The 23,667-nt window shown below is 39.8% G+C and overlaps 2 protein-coding genes across 2 annotated transcripts; one reads left to right on the forward strand and one right to left on the reverse strand.

The window, feature by feature from the left end:
* Positions 1–762: 762 nt before the first annotated feature.
* Positions 763–1,575, reverse strand: LOC140012633 (uncharacterized). Its single transcript, XM_072060908.1, has one exon. The coding sequence runs from the start codon at positions 1,573–1,575 to the stop codon at positions 763–765; it is 813 nt and encodes a 270-aa protein (XP_071917009.1).
* A 20,064-nt stretch (positions 1,576–21,639) lies between these two features.
* LOC113704472 (uncharacterized) lies at positions 21,640–22,119 on the forward strand. The gene has a single exon (XM_027226374.1). It carries the CDS (start codon positions 21,640–21,642, stop codon positions 22,117–22,119), a length of 480 nt encoding a protein of 159 aa, XP_027082175.1.
* Positions 22,120–23,667: the final 1,548 nt, after the last annotated feature.

Here is a 23,667-nt window from a genome sequence, read left to right on the forward strand (position 1 = left end):
GATGCCCCATTTAAAATGACCGAAAACCAGACATTAGAGATCAATCGCCATACTAAATCAATAAATATTTCTCCGAAGCCAAACCTCCTGGGAACATCAATAATATGATCCCATGCCACCCGGTCATAAGCCTTAGACATGTCAAGCTTCATTACCACATTGCCTCCTCTATTCTTTTTCCCAATACCCGAAACTATCTCCTGAGCTAGTAAAGTTATCTGTTATATTGCGCCCCTTCACAAAGCCTGTCTGCTGGGGTGAAATAATTTTGGGCAGAACATAAGCAATTCTATCAACTAAGATCCTGGATAATAATTTGTTGAAGAAGTTACACAGACTGATGGGCCTATATTGAGAAAAATCCTGAGGATTTGGCATCTTCGGAATTAACACAATGGAGGTAGATGTGATGAATCGAGGCAACTCTGCCCCACAGAAAAAACTGAGTATTGCATTGTATACATCTTGGGCGACAACTTCCCAGGCAAATGTAAAAAATTTACCTGTGAAACCATCTGGGCCAGCAGCACTGTCCCCATCCATTGATCTCACGACTCGATAGACTTCTTCAATCGAAGGAACCTCTTCCAATTTTTCATTGTCCTCTTCCGAGATTATGGATGGAATTAGGTACCGCAAATCAGAAGATGACTCTAAAGAACACGTGAATAGGTGAGAAAAATATGTTATTGCCTCAGTTGCTATATCATCATTCTTGTCTACCCAAACACCGTTTGACTTTTTGATGCGGTGAATCATTCCTTAAGCCCGTCTCTGTCTTACTACCGCATGAAAATACCTTGAATTACGATCTCCGTGTTTAAGCCATTTGACCCTGGCTTTTTGGCTCCAAAATTGTTCTTCAATTGACAATGCATGTCGCAACTCCGCCTGAGCCTTGCTAAGCTCAACCTGACATTCCTCCGATGCATATTGATCCATAGCTTCCTCTGCGCGTTGAACCCCCATTTCCGCAGAACGAACAGCATCAAATACATTCCCAAAGTGTTGCTTGTTCGAAGTTTGAATAGCCCTCCTCGTTGCCAAAAGTTTAGAGCTCAAAACACGCAATGGAGAACCAGACACATCTTGATTCCAAGCATATCGAATTACCTCCAAGAGTTCAGATTTGGTTGTCCAGACGTTCAAAAATCTGAAAGGCCGTGGCGTATGATCTGATCTCTCCTTAAATGAAATTTTCAACGGTGCATGATCGGAAGGATGTCTTGCCAGGTGAAGCACAGAAATTGCGTTTGAGAGATCCAAACAAGCCCCATTGACTAAAAACCTATCCAACCTCTTTGAAACCCGAGCTCTTCCTCTCCGATTGTTAGACCATGTGAAGCTAGCTCCTGAAAATCCTACGTCAAAAACTCTGGCCTCTTCCATAAAAGACATGAATTCCATCCCCTCCGCTATAGCAAATGGACGTCCCCCTCGTTTTTCATGAGGTGCTAATATAACATTAAAATCACCCCCAATGCACCAAGGAAGAGAAATTGGCTTATCATTTAATAAGGTATACCATAATACACGGCGCTCCTGCACTGAGCATTTAGCATGAACAAAAGACATAACGATTGAAGAAGAAAGCAATTGACTTTGGACATGTATAGAAATATGCTGCTCCGATCTACCCACAATGGAACACATAAAAGGACTACTATAGAATACCCAAATATCACCCGAGTTATTAACAAAGGTATGATCAAATAATAATCGTAGACGAATGGACTCAATTTTGGACTCGTCTAACTTTGGTTCACAAATCACGACAAACTGAACATGGTGAGTACGAACTAATTTAATCAATCTTCGTAGATTAGAGGCCTTAGCTACCCCTCTAATATTCCAAAATATTCCACTAATCATGAGAAAAAACCTGGAATGAGTTATGGGATGATGTTGCCGAACGTAGCTATCTGTCGGATGGGAAGTAAGCTCGCACACCTTTAACCTTTTCTTGTTGGCAATCCCTCTCCATAGCTACAGATTGGTCAATGTTTAAAGTGTTAATTGATGGCTCCACTGACCTCTCACTTGTTACAACCAATCTTGGAGATAAATTCCCTGCTGTAGTTGGCAAAGCTGCTTCATCAACCGCATCGGATTTGGAATCTTCCTCCTCGACCCCACACAAGTCGACATAAAGAGTTTCAAGCTCAGTGGTGTCGGACTGTTGAAGATGTTTACCTCCCAAGTGCTTCTCCTCAACAGGTTGGGACCCTTCACCTTTGTTCCAACTATGATTGTCGGCATTATGATTAATCAATGTGGTAGTGTCGGCCATTTGCTGTTGAATATCTCCCAAGATTTGCTCCACTAGATTATGGGACCCTTCACAATTATGTGCATGGTCTTGGCCTGCAATTGTCGTTTGAACGTTGTGCAATGGTCCCTCCCTGTCATCATCAACCACCGACTGTCCATTTGCATCAGCAGCGGAAGCTTCGGCAGCTTGAGCTTGGGCAGTAATGTAGTTGAGCTTATCATCTTGTGGAGGAGTTGTATTCTGTTTCTCAGCTATCCGATCAGGTCCAACAGATTTCTCCATTCCAGATGTGGAAGCTCCTTGGACTGCAACAGCACCAGGTCGCGCATCTTCAGTCGATGTCGTAACCTCCATTGTTGATTTCCCTTCAGCTTTTGGGTTGCCCGTAGGTGTAATAACTAACCCATACTGATTGTTCCCAAGTATCTTAGGACCTTGCTGCAGCCGGTTGGTTTGATGATTGTGGTATTGAAGTTCTCCCTTGGAAACGTTATTCTTGCAGTTGCTAGACGAATGACCCAATCTCCAGCAAGATGAACAATATGGTGGGATGTTGTCTGGAACAATTTTTTGCCAAAATCCTGATTCTCCTTCAACAGCTACCCATATCCTTGGCACAACAATCTTCGCTACATCGATCTCCACTCACACCCTGGCCACACTAGGACGTGTCCCAGCAGCCGTTACCGAATCTAGAAACAATGGTCTTCCTACTGGAGATAATATGGAGAACAAAGAGTGTTTATCGAAATAATGAATGGGTAAATTTGGAAGCTCCACCCAAATCGGAACCAGAGATGACTCTCTTTGCACATGAAACTCCCTGGTCCAGCGAAATACCCGCATCGGATAATTGCCCAATTGCCAAATCCCTCTTGTCCAAATCCTGTTAAAATCTACTTCAGCAGAGCACTTAATCAGGACATGTCTATAATCCATCAATCCAATGGAGATGTGGTCTTTTAGATTTAAAGAAGCAAAGAACTTGCGAATATCCTCCAACGAAGGTCTCCCATGAGAAAATTTTCCAACCAAAGCCCATCGAAACGGCACTGCTAGTTTTTCCACATCTGCTCTCGAGAAGATGACCGCAGCTTCACCTTTGTAAACAGTTGCCTGCCGAATTTGGATAGGAGATGTTGAAGGCTGTGAGAAAAGTTGGGAGAAAGTTTTTTTTCTTGTAGGAGATCCTTGCCCCTCAGCCGATGGCTGAAGGGCAGCCATGCAAGAATTACGAACCCTAATAAATTTTTGCAGAAAGAGAGAGAAATGAGGAGAATTGGTATAAATTTTATGGTTCCTAGTAGGTTATTAGACTATTGGCCTACTAGATGAAATTGAGAATTATTGAGAAATAAAGTAGCTCCTAGTAGTAAACTAATGGTCATCTATGTTGATGATTTCTAGTGAGGCTACCGGTTACTAGGATGGAAAAACTTGAAAAATATTTAAATGTAGGTTCTAATATGTATGTATTAGGTTAAATGTACCTATCATGATTTTATAGCGTATTATGAATGTTGGGTAAAAATCTTAAGCAATTAAACAAATTATCTTTTTTTTGTCCAAAATTATTTACAAATGACATAAAGAAGATCAAGATTGGAGAAATGCTAACTCAGGAGTTGTTTAACTTGGCTACCAAATGTCATAGAGGATTCTAAAGATTGAAAATACTTTACATACCAAGGCCAAAGCATCATCCAGCAAGCCCAATCAACGAACAAAGGGAAAAAAACCACTATAGGAAACAAAGGTTGCAAATCTAGAATCAAACGACAAAAATTCTGAATATGAATATGAGAAAGAAAGGGATGATGACAAAGATGCCAAAGAAGATGATTCCGATGAAAATGATGATGAGGGCATAGATGAGGGAGCATCTGGAGCGAAGCAATTTAGAATTCCTAACTTAAAATGAAATAAACTGTTTCTGATCATTATAACATTAACTAAACAACTTGTAACTCCCTATCAATTGTTTGTACACATTCACAATACAAGTGTGATAAATTTAGCAGCTGTTTCTGTGGGTTTCATGCATAATAATTGCATATCTATTATGTACTTATACAAATAATTGACATTATCTTATAGCAATTCAAACAATGTTACATTCATTCCTTGTCCACTTTCAACAATTTGTAAATTCAATCAACATGAATATGAATAATATTTAATAATTTGTAACAATTTCATAATTCTTTTTAAATTTTATACGGTTGATTTACTGATGCCTCAAACAACTTTGGCCGACATGTACATAGTGGCCGAACTCCATTCTCATCAGATTGTTATCGATGAGTCGATTTCTAGTTCATCATGCTAACTCATGGTTATATTTTATGTATATTTTCTACTACTGTAAATATGGTTAGACTCAGCATTCCTTAAATTCTATTGGGAGATGAGGACTGGCAGCCATCTTTGATGGGGATCTTCGGCACCAGCAGTTGTTAGTAGCAACTATTCTGAACGATATAATAATTTTTGAACAAGGTATAACTTTATGTAAACTACTCGTAAAACTTAACAACAGAGGCACAATTTTTGCATATGAGACCCATATATAAATAGTAATAAAATATCACATCTCTGTTGTAAAGACGTACAAGTAGTTAAGGAGGAGTTACAATTTGTGCAGAGAGGGTTACGCCGTTTAGGGACGGTTGATTTGACTGCCCCGAATCCCTTTGGAGGGTGTTCTAATTTTATAACAGGTAGTAACTCAATTTCAACTGCTTGTATGTTTTAGTGACATAGATGTTATATACAACTATTACTTGTACGTCTCAATTATTATTGACTCATAGTCACGTGGTACTTTCTAATCCTTACATATCTTATGATAATCATTACTTGCAAAGGTTGTATGCCATTGAGTACAATCATTCCTCAAAGGTGTAATGGCTTACCAATAAGTTATAAGATATAGGTAACTATTTGTAATTTCTCATAACAGTGATGCAATTACTATATCTGTAACCCATATCAATACTAGATAGAGCATCTGTAAGACCCCGATTAGTCCTTAATTTTGATATTATTTGAATAAGGAATATTAGCGTTATTTTTGCTATAAAACCTGGTTTTAAGGTTGGTGGTAATTCTTTAAAATGTTATTTTGCCTAAATACTTTGAAAACCCTAATTTGGGTTGTTACTAACTAAAACCTCTAGTGTTACCATCCATTAGAAACCCTAAGTTGGATTTAAAGCTTTTGATTTTGCCATGTTAAAAAGTGTGTTGTTGAGTTGCTTTTATGTGGAATAAGGGATGATTAAGAATGGGTGATTAAGATAGAAGGGTGGTTAGTGAAGTGATTAAGTGTGATTAAGGATTTTAGACTAGATTAAGTATATAATCTATGGAGTTAATTGAAAGCTTTTCATATACATGGGCAAGAGTATAAGAAAAAGAAAGTGAAGGTGTAAGGGCTAAGGAGTAAAATTCAAACTTTTGTGTGATTGGTTGAGGTGAAAATATCTCCTAAGGGTCTTGACTTATATTACACCATATAAATACAAGCTAACCATAAGTCTTTGAGCAAACAAACATCAAAGGAGGGAGAGAGAGAGAGAGAGAGAGAGAGAGAGAGAGAGAGAGAGAGAGAGAGAGAGAGAGAGAGAGGGGTCGAGACTTGAAGCCAAGGGAGAAGAGAAAATTTCTTCCAAGTTCATCCAAGTTTAGCCATCCATCTTGATCTTGGAGCTTAGGGCAGCAACTTTGGCACTTGATTGTTGGAGTTTCATCACTTGCAAGACTTGCTTGAAGGTAAACCATCTCACTTGGAAGTTAACTTTTGGTGATTGAATCTTGAAGCTTTGAAAGTGATGTTCTTGTTGTGGTTGTGAACTTTTATGATTTATATGGTGATTGTAGTGTAGTTTGATGGTTTATTTTGGTGATATATTGCTGCATGAATTCCGGTCAAGGCTAGGGAAAGTAGGGTTTCTTGCTTCATGGTTCTTTAAGTTGATTTGGTTGGTTATTTGGCTTGTTAATGGAATCTTGGGTGTGATAATTTCACTTGTATGGTTGTTTATTAACAAAATTCAGTTTGGTTATGAAACCCTAGTTTAAAGGGAAGTTAGTTTGGTTTAGCTAGGGCTTAGATGGTCAGGGTTTGATTGGTTAGGTTTTGAAGTTAGTTGGGTGGGTAAGATTAGAGCATAGAAAATGGTTAGTGTTTGCTAGGTTTTGGGGTTAATTTGGAAAAGGAATTTCGGGTCTCTTGTGGAACAATTAAGAGCTAGTATATGTGTGTTTATTTGGTATGATATTGGTTAGAAAACTTGCATGAGAATCATAGAAACAGATCATGCGTTTATGACGCGCGAAACCGTTCAAACTGGAAAACAGGGCAGCCCAGAACCCGAACTTTGGTTCCATTTTTCTTTGTGTTACGTATTGATTCAGGGTTTGTCCAAAACACAAAAGTTGTAGATTCTTAAATTCTTGTTGTGCCTGCAAAATTTCAGCCCAATCCGATCAGTGTAGCTCCAGTTATTCCCAAAACAATGTAAGGTGTCAGAATTGCCGTTGAAGCTGGTCAGTTCTGAGCATGAACTTTGGGCCCATTTTTCCCTATACTCTGTACTGATTCAACCTTTGGTCACAACATAAAAGTTGGAGCCTTATGTACTGGCTGTCTATTTCTTTTGGAATTTCCTGATTTGCATTTGTGACCAAGAAGTTATGGTCATTCAAACATACCCTGTCCGTCAGCCTAAATATGAAATTCTGGAACCATTTGTCCCAATTTTGACCTGTATCCATTGAGATCTGGGTTGAGGTGTCTTCATGAAAGTTGTAGCCTTTCTTCTTAGCTTCGCGATGGTACTTCATACACCTTAATCTGACATTCGTAGTCTAACTTATGGTCAAAACGGTTCAGGGTAGCAAATCTGCCCATTTCCGTCATGCCGGCCGTTTCCGTTTTGCCGACCGTTTCCGTTTCCGTTTGCCGTTTCCTCACTCGCCCATGTCCGTTTTGCCGTTTTTGCTTGATTTATACCTTTTAGTAGCCACTTGTGGAATAATGTGGTACAACCTTCTATTGCAGACTGTAGCAGGCTAGGCGGAGCCAGTGGGACCCACTAGCTGTCGCATGCGACGTGATTTTCGCACTTTTGCTATACTTGATCTTTATGTAAGTATTCGGGCCGTTTCTATGTATAACTTGCTTATGTACTTTGATGTGAATGAGAGGGTACTTAGGCGAGGGTGTACTTGATCACACTCGACCTAAACCCTAATTTGCACCTGTGTTTATATATGAGATGTATATATGAATTATTTCGGAGTTGAACCCCTTAAGCTTGTAGTTCAGGATGACTTTTGTGGGGCCCGATCTCAAGACCTAGACAGATTATTCGATCTGGCCGGGGCTTGGTCGAAATCAGTCCAACCTAGTCTTGAGGTCACCAAGTTTGTGAACCAAGTTTGTGAGCCAAGTTCAATTTCATTTCGTTTGCTCGAGCCATTTTGTGAGGTGACTGGCCAGTGAGAGCGATAAGGTATACGGTGGGAGTATAAGTGGGGTTTTACGGACCCCTATTTGTAATCGACGGAGTGTCGACAAGAGGTCACACGTGGCAAATGAATTGGCTTTGGAGCCAACTTGTTTCCTTAACTTGTATTGTTACTTTTTGCGTTTGACTCTGCATTTTTGTGAAATAGTTGTTTCCCTTGATGTGTAACATACGCTTTTACCCCGTGTACTTACTAAGCTTATCACTTACCCATTTTCCTTTATTTTTTTTAACAGGGGCCGATGCGGGAGAGTTTTTGGCACTATCACTAGTATAGTTGGGTATAGTTTGTAATAGTCGGACAATAAAGATGTTTCTTCTTGTTTTGGTGATCCGTGTAAGGACCCTCCTTAGGGTCTACTACCTGCTTTTGGTTATTATCATAGGATAATGTAGTGGTTTGGATATCTACTTTTGAGGATGTAAATAGCACTCTTTTGCCAATGTAGCCAATGTATATGTTGTAAATAGTGCTCTTTTGGTTCATATAGTTTTATTTGTTTTTTTTATTTCGAGTCCTGGCGCGAACTAGGCAGACGGTCCGCTAAGCCTTTTTGGTACGCCTCTGGGTGCGGTGGGATCGTCACAGGTGGTATCAGAGCACCTAGATTAGAGAATTTGGACAATTGGGACATACGTGATAGGCATTAGAAATATGTTTTTTTATTTAAGATAAATGATCTATTTTAAACTGAAATGCCGAGGAACTGACTGAATAATGTTTTGTAGGAATAGAAGCCGGGGAACCTAGTGGATCAGGACCAAGACCGAGACCTCCGAGTGCGGGGGGCCCGGTGAACCAGGTGCTACGCCAGCGTGTGCTCTGATTCCAGAGGAGGCCTGGGGGGCGGTATACGCTGTATTCCCCTTTTGGTCGGCTGAACCGGCCATGTGAGTGCCGACACACGTTCGGCTACCCAGACGAGGTCGTCCTGGCAGTGGACGACGAGCGACGTCGCCTGGGGAAGGCGAACGATCGCTTGGTTAGGCAGTTGGAAGAGGCTAGAGGGGTGGCTCACGGGCAGGCTATGCGCATTAGGGAGTTGGAGCAAGGCCTCAGGGATGAGGAGGAGAAGACAGACGCATTTCGTCGTCGGCTCCACGACACATACCAGCACCTCTTCGCTATGAAGGGACAGCTGAGGAAGAAGGCTCGAGGGATCATACTGGACTGTGAGGTCCTGTTAGATGTGGCCGCGGAGGCACCACCACGAGCTATTGGTCCAGAGCCGATGGATGAGGTTGACACTCTAGGCTCTGTTGGGGATTGGGGCCCTAGGGAAGGCGCGTAGGGCCGTTGTTTGGATTTTCTTTTGACCATCTGACATGCTTTTGTTATAGCCAGTATGGCTGGTTTCTTTTGTTCTCTGGTGACTGACTAGATTTTTGGAGCCGGAGTGCTCATGTATTTAATGGGTTTTGTACCGACCGGATGTCAGGTAACTTGTATATCTTTTGGTGTGACATGGTAAATATATGAAAATATTTGAGTACAATCTTTTGGGTTTATCTTTTGCATGTCTTTTGTGCATATGCATCTATATTTTGTGTGCTTTATTTTGTTCATATCTCGAATAATAAGTACACGTTATGTCTCGATTTATAGACTTTTAAACCTAAATGGACTCCGGTGGTCGAGTTAGAGGTAGAGGGCGAGGACGAGGCCCCGAGGGAGAAAATGAAAGTGAGCCGGATCAGGTAGCTACAGCCATCCAGCGAATGGCTAACCTGTTAGAACGAATGGTTAATCAACAGGGTCAGGGCCAGGAGAGTAATGCCAGAAACCCTGGAAATAATGCGGGTAATCACGAGGGAGAGGACCGTGCCTTAGAACGGTTCCAAAAGTTTGCACTCCCGAAATTTATAGGTGGACCTAACCCTAACTTAGCGGAGGGTTAGTAGGACCGCATGTTAGATATATTTGCCGCGCTTGGGTATTCAGAGGAGCGACAAATATCTTTTGTTGTTTTTCAGTTTGAGGGAGCCGCCCGAACTTGGTAGAATGTGATTAAAGCCAAGTGGGAGCGGGAACAGACCCTCTGGACGTGGGTCAATTTTACTCGAGAATTCAATGAGAAATATTTGCCCCCTATTGTACAAGAAAGGCGAGAGAATGACTTTATCCGCTTGCACCAAGGGGCATCTAGTGTGACAGAGTACGAAACTCAGTTTACGAAACTCTCTCGCTTCGCTCCGGATTTGGTGCTAATGGAGCAAAAGCGAATCCACCGCTTCGTTCAAGGTTTGAATGTGGAGATTTAGAAGGCACTAGCTGCTGCTCAGTTGGACACATTTAGCTAAGTACTAGAAAAAGCACAAAGAATTGAGACAGTTAGGGGACAAGTAAAAGCCTTTCATGACCGGAAAATGAGACAATCTAGCTCGAGCAATTTTGCGGCCGGGCAGAGCTCGAGAAGCGAGCCACCCTCTAAGATAGGTCGAGAAACAGGTGGTCCATGACCTACAGGGATCCCAAATCGGGATAATCTTGGGAGAGGTCAGGCAGGGCGAGGGCCCCAGAGGGGTGCCCAGCGTGGAGGGTCAAGTGCGGGAATTAGGCAAATATGTGGTTTCTATGGGGGTAATCACACAGACGATAACTGCTGGAAGAATAGTTCGGTACTAAAATACTTTAAATGTGGCAGTACGGAACATTTGATTGCCCAATATCCTAAAATACAGAAAGAAGGACATATCCCACTGGCAGAAGGGACCACGGTTAAGCCGACAAATGCAGCGGGAAATCGACCCAACGTACCGGCCAGAGTATATGCTATGGGTCAATAAGAGATGACTGACCCTTCAACAGTCATCGAAGGTACGCTCTCTCTTTTTCGGCGTACCGCAAGTGTTCTAATAGACCTCGGTGCCACGCATTTTTTTGTAAACCCTATATTTATGGCTCATATAGATATTAAATCTGAACAATTACCGTATAACTTAGAAATAAAAACTCCCATTACCAATAAGAGCTTAATTGCTAATATGGTCTATGTGACAGCCCCACCTCCCCCTAAGGCGAACCAGAGGGTTCGGCAGACCGCCTGCCCAACTCTCGCCGGAACTCAGTCGTTCATTTCAGTCCTCAATTAAAATCGAAATAAAACACAGGAATAAATATAACGACAATCCAAAATTTAACGCAAAACTTATATACATTGCTATCTCAAAAGGGAGTACAAATATCGAATATACAAAGGTTCTCAATTCACCATACATCCAGCCCGCCGAGCATTAGGGCGAGAACCATTACAAAACCAAAGAAACCAGTCTAGGCTAGACTCTACCGACCTCTCGTCCTTGCTCGCCGTCCCCTGTTAAGGAAAACAAAACTAAAGGAATGAGCTAAAAGCTCAGTGAGATTCCGAACACATAGGCAACAAGAAATTCAATGCATTCATTACATATAACCAATAATTCAAGATACAAATACAAAATAAAGCGATAAACACATTCATTAAAAGGATACGGGCTCACAGGAAACTATACATTCGTTCGTTCGTTCGTTCTTCTGTCATTCCCCTTATTCCTCCGGTCAATTAAATAAAATGCATTTTTGGTAAATAAATATCTCGTTCGTTCTTTCGTTTCGTTCACCCCCTCCTGGAAATTGGCCAGGCTCTACCAACCTACAAGGTAATACTCGAGTATACCAACGTTCATACCCAGGGTCACCATATCGCCCGACCGAATCCGTTTCTGGCTCGAGTCGATCGGTAATAAAGGGCAGGGCCCAGTTCAGCCAAACGGCTTACATTCATGCACAACTAATGTAGCAATCATTAAATCATTGAAAATTTCACGTTTCATTTAGGTCGAGCGCGGTAAAGTAAACGCTCGCCTAGAAAACTCGTTTTGGAAATCTTTGAAAGCACATAACACATTATGAAACAAGAGCACAAGTCATAAAGTCAAGAAAAATATAGTAAACAAGGAACACTCACCTATATACGCAAAACAACGTGCAAAATATCCTTCCGGATATTATCTTTAGTCACCAAGAAAACCTAAGATTAAACAAGAAAGAATATTACAGCTCATCTAACACAAACAATTAGGTGAAATCAAAGAACTCGACAATTGATGAGTAGAATGTATAAAAGACTTTAAAGTGAAACGAGGACATTTGGACCCGTGGACAAAAATAACTAGGGTTTCATAGTCGAAACGTAAAATCCAACTCAAAAGGGTTATAAAATTTTCCAATGGAAACACTTGAACCAAAGACAAGTCGGAATCCAACTAGACAGGCTAAGAAATACTGTTTTCGGGATCGTTTATAAGGTTCAAAATCATCTCATATTCAAGTACATATTATAGACTAAATGTCTTAATGAAATTCATGTAAAAAGGGAGGACAAAATACCCAAGAAAACCCTAAACCACTCCTTTTTATTTGGTAAGCGTAAGTAAACATTTGGAGTTTCCAATTGAAGAAGGATCATGTTTTAAGATGGAAAACGGTCATAGTATTTACCAAACAAAAATATACAAATTCAAATAGAAACTTAGCTCTCGAGCGAAAATTTGGGCAGCACGCCCTTTGTATTTACCTATTTTTCCAGCCATTTATGGCTTCATTGTTTTGCTCAATCAATCCCAAAATCACACACAATATAATCTCATTTCAATAGCCATTCCATAGGCTCAAAGTCATATAAGTACAAAAATCAAGCTAACAACATGTGCGGAAATGAAGTTTAACAAAAGACAGCTTTGATGGGTTTTACGTAACGGACACATCCGAAGCTACGCTTATCGGATTGGAATATAATTTATACCATTTCGAAGTTAAGGCAGAGGGTTACAATTTTGATGAAGACCACTTAGTCCAAATACTAGTGTAACCTAGTCAAATTCCCAATTCCCAGAACCAAGTTCCAACTAATCTGCTAATTAACCGTACTACATTTAAATGGCCATATCGCAGGCTACCAAAGTCCGTTTAAGGCATTCTTGGAGGCGTTGAAAACCTAAGACAAAGACCTACAACTTTCATGAGATCACTCAGTCCAGTTCTCACCGTAACTAGGCCAAATTTACCAAAACGACTCCAGATTTTCCAGTTCAAAATTCACTGCGGAAATCCACTAGCAGTCCTGGTTTATTCACTCATATCTCAGCACACACAACTCCAATTCAGGTAATTCCAAAGCCATTTGAAAGCTGAGATACAAGGCTATAATTCTTAAGAAGACATCATCAACCAATTCGGTAATATTCCTGGTCAAACGAACCACTTACAGAGGCTGATTTTCATTTTCGGACAGAAACAGGGCAGCAGGGGTATTTTGGTCTTTTCATTGGCTACGTTGCTCCAATTGAGCTGAAATTTTGCAGGCAACTATAAAACATCATTATCTACAATTTTATGTTTAGGTCTAAGGCTAGTTCGGCCTCTAAAAAGGTGAAATAGAACCGGGCAGAATTGGAAAAAAAAATGAAACCCTAATCTGGAATTCATGCATTCAAGTGCTAATCTTCCACAAAACAACATCTAAAACAACTAAAAATCACTACTAAGCAATTAATTGAAGTAAAGAAGAGGTTCTTGGCAAAATACCTTATCTCCCTATGAAAGATGGTAGCTTAGGCTTTGTCCTCCAAATATAACTCCACAAACACCTTGGAAACTACTTGGAAAGTAAGTTTTATGGAGTAGTTTGCAAATTAATCGGTTGAAACTCAAGATTTGGGCAAGAAATTGAAGTGGAAGATGAAGAACTCTCTTGATTTCTCTCTCACTAATTTCAGCCAAAGGAGACAAGAAAATGAGTGAATTTTGGTCAAAAATCGGATTTTAGTAAAGTTACCAACCTTGGTCAAAAGTCCAACTTCTAATAGCATAGTGACACTTGGCTCCTTTTAGGGTTTTAACCTTATCCTTTTGTCTACCAATGGTAATTTATCTAGCTAACTTATAATTGTCTCCTAACACCTTGTAAAATAATAATATTTCGCTCAAAAATCACTTAATCACCAAAAGTTTATCGTACTAGCGGGTCCCACGTCCATAACGCACTTCAAATTTAACCCGAACTAACTTATACTAGAAAAATGGTTGGAAAAACTATATTCACTTATAAAGTGTCCAGAAAATTAATGTAGTAAAATAAAATGAGGAAAATGCATGAAAAGGAATAGAATTAAATGGTATAAATTAAGAAAAATTTTACGGGCTCTCACACTCTCTCCCCCTTAAAGAAATTTCATCCTCGAAATTTTCCTTTTAATGGGATCCATCAAATCTAAAGTAACCAATGGCCTGTACCTTCTACGTCCTCAGAAAAAACGAGAGTCTTCATTCCAGTCCCTTCTCTATTTGACGGTCCAGGGTCGGTACGGGTTGGCTGCTGGGTTTCTTTCATTTTGCGCAATTGTACCGGGCAATTAGCAATCCGATACTCGGCGCTCCCACAGCGCAGACATCTTCCCCCATTTTTCCAACAACCCACTTCAATATGATTGGATTTTCTACAATAGCTACAAAATGGAAAAGGAATTGAGGTTTGATCTTTTCGTGAGATACCTCTCAGTGGTCCTTTTCCACTCGGGTCTCCTCCTGGAGTATCCTTCCTAAGTGTCTCCAAAATTTTCACACCACCCGCTCCACGACCCTTCTTAGCAAATGGCCTACCTTGCTTACCCTGTTCTGGCCTTTGACTCTCAAGAGATGCGCTCATTTTCTTTGCATGGAAGGTCTTCACTTGTGCCCTTGCAATTTCTGTCCTTTGAGTTTTCTCTGGAACCCCCATAGAAGTAGTGCTTGGTGCCATTGCTAAGGCCTCCTCGGAAATTCCTTCGTATTTCCTTTTTAGCTCTAAGTTCTTGTGGAAGAGCTCAATTTTTTCTGAATATTCGTGCTTCCATCGCCCTTCCCAGTATGCGGCTAGTTTCTTTTGGACTTCTATTTCGTCTCGAAAACCACGATTTCCTTATACATCTCAACCCAATGTGCCATCTCACAGAATTGCTGGAACTCAGATGATAGCCTGTCGGGCAAAACAATGGGTCATAATAAATTCTTAAATACAAGTGGCACTCTCGGTCCGTGTTTTGTTCAGCTGTTGTTTCCCCTTTCTTCTCTTGACTCTTGGCCTCGCTTTGTTCCACTGCTATGACCATGTCCGCGACTACGTCTTCCTTCCATATATATATATATAGTTTTTCCCCTCCCTCTTTCTTTTCTTTTCAAAAGGGTACTTTAATGAATGAATGCAGTAAATTGACTAAAATAACAAAATTCAACATACCAAATACACAAATAAACATATCCGCACATAACATGCCATATCAAGAAGACAGATAAGCAAATACACAAATACATATCAAGTTGGCCAGATGACCATGTACACAAACACACATACTAACGTCAGGTGGTAGCAATATACGGGAGAATCAAAAGGAAAAGGTGAAGTCGTCCCAGTCTCAGCTAAGATAACCCCGTCCAATCTCTCACGTCACTTACTATCCAAACTAGATGTCCATTGACCTCTTGTACTCATTCTAACCAGACAAAGCCTGTTCATGTTCCCAAAATGCAAATCTCAAATACTTAACCCCGCCTCAACTCTGGAGTACTCGGGTACAAGAATCCGAAATAAGACAATTCACGTCTCGAGCTGGCCAGTCCCAAGAGTAAACTATCTACAATCGAAATTTCTCCCTGACGTACCTATCTACGGTCCTCAGATACCACGGAAAAGTTATAAGGCCTATAATATTCACAGTTCATAGCTTATGCTCGATAGAAAACACTTAATCCTTCATACCTATTCACCACTCAGTCCAGGCTCACTTCACGCAGAGACCACGCGAAGCAGGCTCTGATACCAACTGTGACAGCCCCATCCCCCCCTAAGGCGAACCAGAGGGTTCGGCGGACCGCCTGCCCAACTCTCGCCGGGATTCAGTTGTTCACTTCAGTCATCAATTAAAATCGAAATAAAACACAGGAATAAATATAACGACAATCCAAAACTTAACGCAAAACTTAAATACATTGCTATCTCAAAAGGGAGTACAAACATCGAATATACAAAGGTTCTCAATTCACCATACATCCAACCCGTTGAGCATTAGGGCGAGAACCATTACAAAACCAATAAAATCAGTCTAGGCTAGATTCTACCGAACTCTCGTCCTTGCTCGCCGTCCCCTGTTAAGGAAAACAAAACTAAAGGAATGAGCTAAAAGCTCAGTGAGGTTCCAAACACACAGGCAACAAGAAGTTCAATGCATTCATTACATATTACCAATAATTCAAGATACAAATACAAAATAAAGTGATAAACACATTCATTAAAAGGATACGGACTCACAGGAAGCAATATATTCGTCCGTTCGTTCGTTCTCCTGTCACTCCCCTTATTCCTCCGGTCAATTAAATAAAATGCATTTTGGTAAATAAACCCCTCGTTCGTTCTTTCGTTTCATTCACCCTCTCCTGGAAATTGGCCAGGCTCCACCAACTTACAAGGTAATACTCGAGTATACCAACGTTCACACCCAGAGTCACCATATCGCCCGACCGAATCCGCTTCTGGCTCGAGTCGATCGGTAACGAAGGGCAGGGCCCAGTTCAGCAAAACGGCTTACATTCAAGCGCAACTAATTTAGCAATCATTAAATCATTGAAAATTTCACGTTTCATTTAGGTCGAGCGCGGTAAAGTGCACGCTCGCCTAGAAAACTCGTTTTGGAAATCCTTGAAAGCACTTAACACATTATCAAACAAGAACACAAGTCATAAAGTCAAGAAAAATATAGTAAATAAGGAACACTCACCTATATACGCAAAATAACGTGCAAAATATCCTTCCGGATATTATCTTTAGTCACCAAGAAAACCTAAGATTAAACAAGAAAGAATATTACAGCTCATCTAACACAAACAATTAGGTGAAATCAAAGAACTCGACAATTGATGAGTAGAACGTATAAAAGACTTTAATGTTAAACGAGGACATTTGGACCCGTGGGCAAAAATAACTAGGGTTTCATAGGCGAAACGTAAAACCCAACTCAAAAGGGTTATAAAATTTTCCAATGGAAACACTTGAACCAAAGACAAGTCGGAATCCAACTAGACAGGCTAAGAAATACTGTTTTCGGGATCGTTTATAAGGTTCAAAATCATCTCATATTCAAGTACATATTATAGACTAAATGTCTTAATGAAATTCATGTAAAAAGGGAGGACAAAATACCCAAGAAAACCCTAAATCGCTCCTTTTTATTTGGTAAGCGTAAGTAAACATTTGGAGTTTCCAATTGAAGAAGGATCATGTTTTAAGATGGAAAACGGTCATAGTATTTGCCAAACAAAAATATACAAATTCAAATAGAAACTTAGCCCTCGAGCGAAAATTTGGGCAGCACGCCCTTTGTATTTACCTATTTTTCCAACCATTTATGGCTTCATTGTTTTCCTCAATCAATCCCAAAATCACACACAATTTCATCTCATTTCAATAGCCATTCAATAGGCTCAAAGTCATATAAGTACAAAAATCAAGCTAACAACATGTGCGGAAATGAAGTTTAACAAAAGACAGCTTTGATGGGTTTTACGTAACGGACACATCTGAAGCTACGCTTATCGGATTGGGATATAATTTATACCGTTTCGAAGCTAAGATAGAGAGCTACAATTTTGATGAAGACCACTTAGTCCAAATTCTAGTGTAACCTAGTCAAATTCCAAATTCCCAGAACCAAGTTCCAACTAATCTGCCAATTAACCGTACTACCTTTAAATGGCCATATCGCAGGCTACCAAAGTCCGTTTAAGGCGTTCTTGGAGGCGTTGAAAACCTAAGACAAAGACCTACAACTTTCATGAGATCACTCAGTCCAGTTCTCACTGTAACTAGGCCAAATTTACCAAAACGACTCCAGATTTTCCAGTTCAAAATTCACTGCGGAAATCCACTAGCAGTCCTGCTTTATTCACTCATATCTCAGCACACACAACTCCAATTCAGGTAATTCCAAAGCCATTTGAAAGCTGAGATACAAGGGTATAATTCTTAAGAAGACATCATCAACCAATTCGGTAATATTCCTGGTCAAACTAACCACTTACAGAGGCTGATTTTCATTTTCGGACAGAAACAGGGCAGCAGGGGTATTTTGGTCTTTTCATAGGCTACGTTGCTCCGATTGAGCTGAAATTTTGTAGGCAACTATAAAACATCATTATATACAACTTTTATATTTAGTTCTAAGGCTAGTTTGGCCTCTAAAAAGGTGAAATAGAACCGGACGGAATTGAAAAAAAAAATGAAACCCTAATCTGGAATTCATGCATTCAAGTGCTAATCTTCCACAAAACAACATCTAAAACAACTAAAAACCACTACTAAGCAATTAATTGAAGTAAAGAAGAGGTTCTTGGCAAAATACCTTATCTCCCTATGAAAGATGGTAGCTTAGGCTTTGTCCTCCAAATATAACTCCACAAACACCTTGGAAACTACTTGGAAAGTAAGTTTTATGGAGTAGTTTGCAAATTAATCGGTTGAAACTCAAGATTTGGGCAAGAAATTGAAGTGGAAGATGAAGAACTCTCTTGGTTTCTCTCTCACTAATTTCAGCCAAAGGAGACAAGAAAATGAATGAATTTTGGTCAAAAATCTGATTTTAGTAAAGTTACCAACCTTGGTCAAAAGTCCAACTTCTAATAGCATAGTGACACTTGGCTCCTTTTAGGGTTTTAAGCTTATCCTTTTGTCTACCAATGGTAATTTATCTAGCTAACTTTTAATAGCATATTGCACAAAAATCACTTAATCACCAAAAGTTTATCACACTAGCGGGTCCCACGTCTATAACACACTTCAAATTTAACCCGAACTAACTTATACTAGAAAAATGGTTGGAAAAACTATATTCACTTATAAAGTGTCCAGAAAATTAATGTAGTAAAATAAAATAAGGAAAATGCATGAAAAGAAATAGAATTAAATGGTATAAATTAAGAAAAATTTTACGGGCTCTCACAGTCTACAAGGGGTGTGAAATATGGATAGGAGAGCGAAAATTGTTAGTAGATCTTATTGAGCTAGCTCTTAAGGGATACGATATCATCTTAGGAATGGATTGGTTGGCCAAATATCATGCACAGTTGAATTGCCGAACTAAGAAGGTTAATTTTCACATACCAGGTGAACCTATACTACAATTAGATGTACAGGGAAAGTTAACCTCTACTACTTTTATTTCTGGGATTCGGACTCAGAAAATTACTATGCAAATGTGCCGGAGGATATTTGGCAATGTTGATTAATGCTCTAGTGGATCAGCTGAAGGTAGAAAATGTACCGGTGATATGTGAGTTTCCTGAGATTTTCCCTAAAGAATTGACATCATTACCTCCGGAGAGGGAAATAGAATTTAAAATTGATTTTTATCCTGGAATAGAGCCGATATCAAAAACTCCTTATCGTATGGCTCCTGCAGAACTTAAGGAATTGAAAACACAGTTACAAGAATTGTTGGATCGAGGGTTTATCCAGGAAAGTGAGTCGCCGTGGGGAGTCCCGGTATTGTTTGTAAAGAAGAAAGATGGAGGATTACGGATGTATATTGATTACCGAGGGTTGAATAATTTCACCATTAAGAATAAATATCCCCTGCCACTTATTGATGAGTTGTTTGATCAACTGCAAGGCGCAGTTGTATTTTCTAAGTTGGATTTTCGGCAGGGATATTACAAGTTGAGGATACGAAGGGAGGATGTACCTAAGACAGCCTTTAATTCACGGTATGGACATTTTGAATTTGCAGTTATGCTCTTCGGATTAACTAGCGCTCCAACCGCGTTCATGGACCTAATGCATCGAGTCTTTAAACCCTATCTAGACCAATTTGTTGTGGCATTTATTGATGATATTTTGGTCTACTCTAAGACTCGGGAGGGCCATGAACAATACTTGAGGTTAGTACTACAAACTCTTAAGGAACACCAATTATATGCCAAATTTAGCAAATGTGAGTTTTGATTGGAGAAAGTATCCTTTTTAGGACACGTTATTTCAAAGGATGGAATAGCGGTGGAGCCCGCTAAGGTAAAAGCGGTCACCGAATGGAAACGACCAGAAAGTTCAACAGAAGTTAGGAGTTTCTTAGAGCTGGCAGGATATTATCGCCGCTTTATCAAGGATTTTTCCAAGATAGCTGGACCACTAACGGATTTGACTAAAATTCATAATCAATTCGTCTGAACTACAAAGTGTGAGACTAGTTTTCAAGAGTTGAAAGGGCGACTAACTTCCGCACCAATTTTGACTTTACCCAATGGAAAGGACAGTTTTGTGATATATACAGATGCATCTCAGATGGGTTTAGGCTGTGTACTTATGCAAAACGGGCAGGTGATAGCGTACGCATCTCGGAAGTTAAAACCTCATGAGCAAAACTACCCCACCCATAACTTGGAATTAGCAGCCGTAGTTTTTGCTTTTCAAAAGTGGCATCATTATTTGTATAGGATAACTTTTGAGGTATTCACCAACCACAAGAGTCTCAAGTATTTATTTTCGCAAAAAGAGTTGAATTTGAGACAACGTCGGTGGATGGAGCTCCTAGAGGATTGTGATTGTACCATTAAATATTATCCAGGGAAGGCTAATATAGTAGCTGATGCTCTTAGCCGTAAAGCTCAGGTGTCCAGTTTGCAGGCAAAAGAGTGGGAACTATTAGAGAAAACTGGGAAAGGGAATCCTCAACTTAAGTTGTCAGCAGTGCTTGTGAGCAATGTTACGATAACTTTTACTCTAATATCTCGTATAAAAGAAGCTCAGAAGAATGATTGTCAGGTGCAAAAATGGAAGGAGAAAGTTGAAAAGGGATCGATACCCAACTTTAATGTGAACTCAAATGGAGTATTGAGGTAACGCACTCGGTTGGTTGTACTGCAAGATAAAGACATTAAAAGAGAGATATTGGAAGAAACTCACCGATCACGGTATACTGTACATCCTGGTACGATAAAAATGTACCAAGATTTGAAAAAGTTATACTAGTGGGACAGCATGAAGAAGGAAATAACGTAGTTTGTACAAACGTGTCTAACCTATCAACAGATTAAAGCTGAACACCAAAAACCTTCAGGGTTACTCTAACCCTTGGAAGTGCCAGAGTGAAAATGGGAAAACATTACGATGGATTTTGTTTCAGAATTACCACGGACACAAAAAGGACATGATGCCATATGGGTAATTAGTCCCATATCAGTCCATTTAACCAAATCAGTCCATTTAACCAAATCAGTCCATTTTCTTCCCGTGAACATGAAGTACTCTCTAGAAAAACTAGCTCAGTTGTATCTGGATAAAATTATACAGTTACATGGAGTACCGGTGAGTATTGTCTTGGACAGAGATCCCTGTTTTGTGTCACGATTCTGGCAAAGGATGCAATAAGCTATGGGCTCTAAACATACACTTAAGTACAGTTTACCATCCTCAGACAGATGGACAATCGGAGAGAACTATACAAACTCTTGAGGACATGCTCCGATCATGTGTTATGGATTTTAGAGAGAATTAGAGCCAACACCTCACCCTGATCGAGTTTGCCTATAACAACAGCTATCATTCCACCATACAAATGGCACCATATGAAGCCTTATACAGACGCAAGTGCCGCTCACCGATCTTTTGGGATGAAATAAGTGAGAGAAAAGAATTGGATTCGACCACAGTACCATGGATTGAAGAAGCAATAGAAAAGGTCAAAATTATTCGCTAGAAAATACAAACAGTTCAGAGCCGGCAGAAGAGTTATGCCGATCATCGAAGGAAAGACCTGGAGTTTGAGGTGGGAGACATGGTGTTCCTAAAGGTTACACCGCTAAGGGGAACCGTTGCGGCTCGAAAAAGAAAGAAATTGAAACCCCGATATGTAGGGCTGTATAAGATTCAACGACGAGTCGGGACGGTGGCATATCAGCTGGAATTGCCAACCAGTATGTCTCGAATTCACAATGCCTTTCATGTTTCATTACTCAAGAAATACCACCCAAATCCCACTCACATCTTACGCACTGAGGATGTGGTGCTAGATGAAACCCTCACCTACGAAGAACAACCAGTGCAGATTTTGGATCGAAAAGTGAAAGAATTAAGGAATAAACAGATACCATTGGTGAAGATTTTATGGAGAAATCATGATATGGAGGAAGCCACCTGGGAAGTGGAGGAAGATATGCAGAAGAAGTATCCTTCTCTATTTGCGAATAAAGGTATTAATTTTGAGAACGAAATTGTTCTAAGAGGGGAAGGTTATAAGACCCCGGTTAGTCCTTAATTTTGATATTATTTGAATAAGGAATATTAGCGTTATTTTTGCTATAAAACCTGGTTTTAAGGTTGGTGGTAATTCTTTAAAATGTTATTTTGCCGAAATACTTTGAAAACCCTAATTTGGGTTGTTACTAACTAAAACCTCTAGTGTTACCATCCATTAAAAACCCTAAGTTGGATTTAAAGCTTTTGATTTTGCCATGTTAAAAAGTGTGTTGTTGAGTTGCTTTTATGTGGAATAAGGGATGATTAAGAATGGGTGATTAAGATAGAAGGGTGGTTAGTGAAGTGGTTAAGTGTGATTAAGGATTTTAGACTAGATTAAATATATAATCTATGGAGTTAATTGAAAGCTTTTCATATATTCATGCGCAAGAGTGTAAGAAAGAGAAAGTGAAGGTGTAAGGGCTAAGGAGCAAAATTCAAACTTTTGTGTGATTGGTTGAGGTGAAAATATCTCCTAAGGGTCTTGACTTATATTACACCATAGTAAATACAAGCTAACCATAAGTCTTTGAACAAACAAACATCAAAGGAGAGAGAGAGAGAGAGAGAGAGGGCCGAGACTTGAAGCCAAGGGAGAAGAGAAAATTTCTTCCAAGTTCATCCAAGTTTAGCCATCCATCTTGATCTTGGAGCTTAGGGCAATAACTTTGGCACTTGATTGTTGGAGTTTCATCACTTGCAAGACTTGCTTGAAGGTAAACCATCTCACTTGGAAGTTAACTTTTGGTGATTGAATCTTGAAGCTATGAAAGTGATGTTCTTGTTGTGGTTGTGAACTTTTATGGTTTATATGGTGATTATAGTGTAGTTTGATGCTTTATTTTGGTGATATATTGCTGCATGAATTCCGGTCAAGGCTAGGGAAAGTAGGGTTTCTTGCTTCATGGTTCTTTAAGTTGATTTGGTTGGTTATTTGGCTTGTTAATGGAATCTTGGGTGTGATAATTTCACTTGTATGGTTGTTTATCAACAAAATCCAGTTTGGTTATGAAACCTAGTTTAAAGGGAAGTTAGTTTGGTTTAGCTAGGGCTTAGATGGTTAGGGTTTGATTGGTTAGGTTTTGAAGTTAGTTGGGTGGGTAAGATTAGAGCATAGAAAATGGTTAGTATTTGCTAGGTTTTGGGGTTAATTTGAGAAAGGAATTTCGGGTCTCTTGTGGCACAATTAAGAGCTAGTATATGTTTGTTTATTTGGTATGATATTTGTTAGAAAACTTGCATGAGAATCATAGAAACGGATCATGCGTTTGCGACGCGCAAAACCGTTCAAACTGGAAAACAGGGCATCCCAGAACCCCAACTTTGGCTCCGTTTTTCTTTGTGCTACATATTGATTCAGGGTTTGCCCAAAACACAAAAGTTGTAGCTTCTTAAGTCCTTGTTGTGCTGCAAAATTTCAGCCCAATCCGATCAGTGTAGCTCTAGTTATGCCCAAAACAATGTAAGGTGTCAGAATTGCCGTTGAAACTGGTTAGTTCTGAGCACGAACTTTGGACCCATTTTTCCCTATGCTCTGTACTGATTCAAACTTTGGTCACAACATAAA

Source organism: Coffea arabica, chromosome 8e, assembly GCF_036785885.1.
Source record: "Coffea arabica cultivar ET-39 chromosome 8e, Coffea Arabica ET-39 HiFi, whole genome shotgun sequence".
In the NCBI taxonomy this organism is placed as follows: domain Eukaryota; kingdom Viridiplantae; phylum Streptophyta; class Magnoliopsida; order Gentianales; family Rubiaceae; genus Coffea; species Coffea arabica.

Coding starts and splice junctions, on each gene's coding strand:
- LOC140012633 (XM_072060908.1), bottom strand. CDS start 1,575: ATGTCTTTTGTTCATGCTAAATGCTCAGTGCAGGAGCGCCGTGTATTA.
- LOC113704472 (XM_027226374.1), top strand. CDS start 21,640: ATGGTGTTCCTAAAGGTTACACCGCTAAGGGGAACCGTTGCGGCTCGA.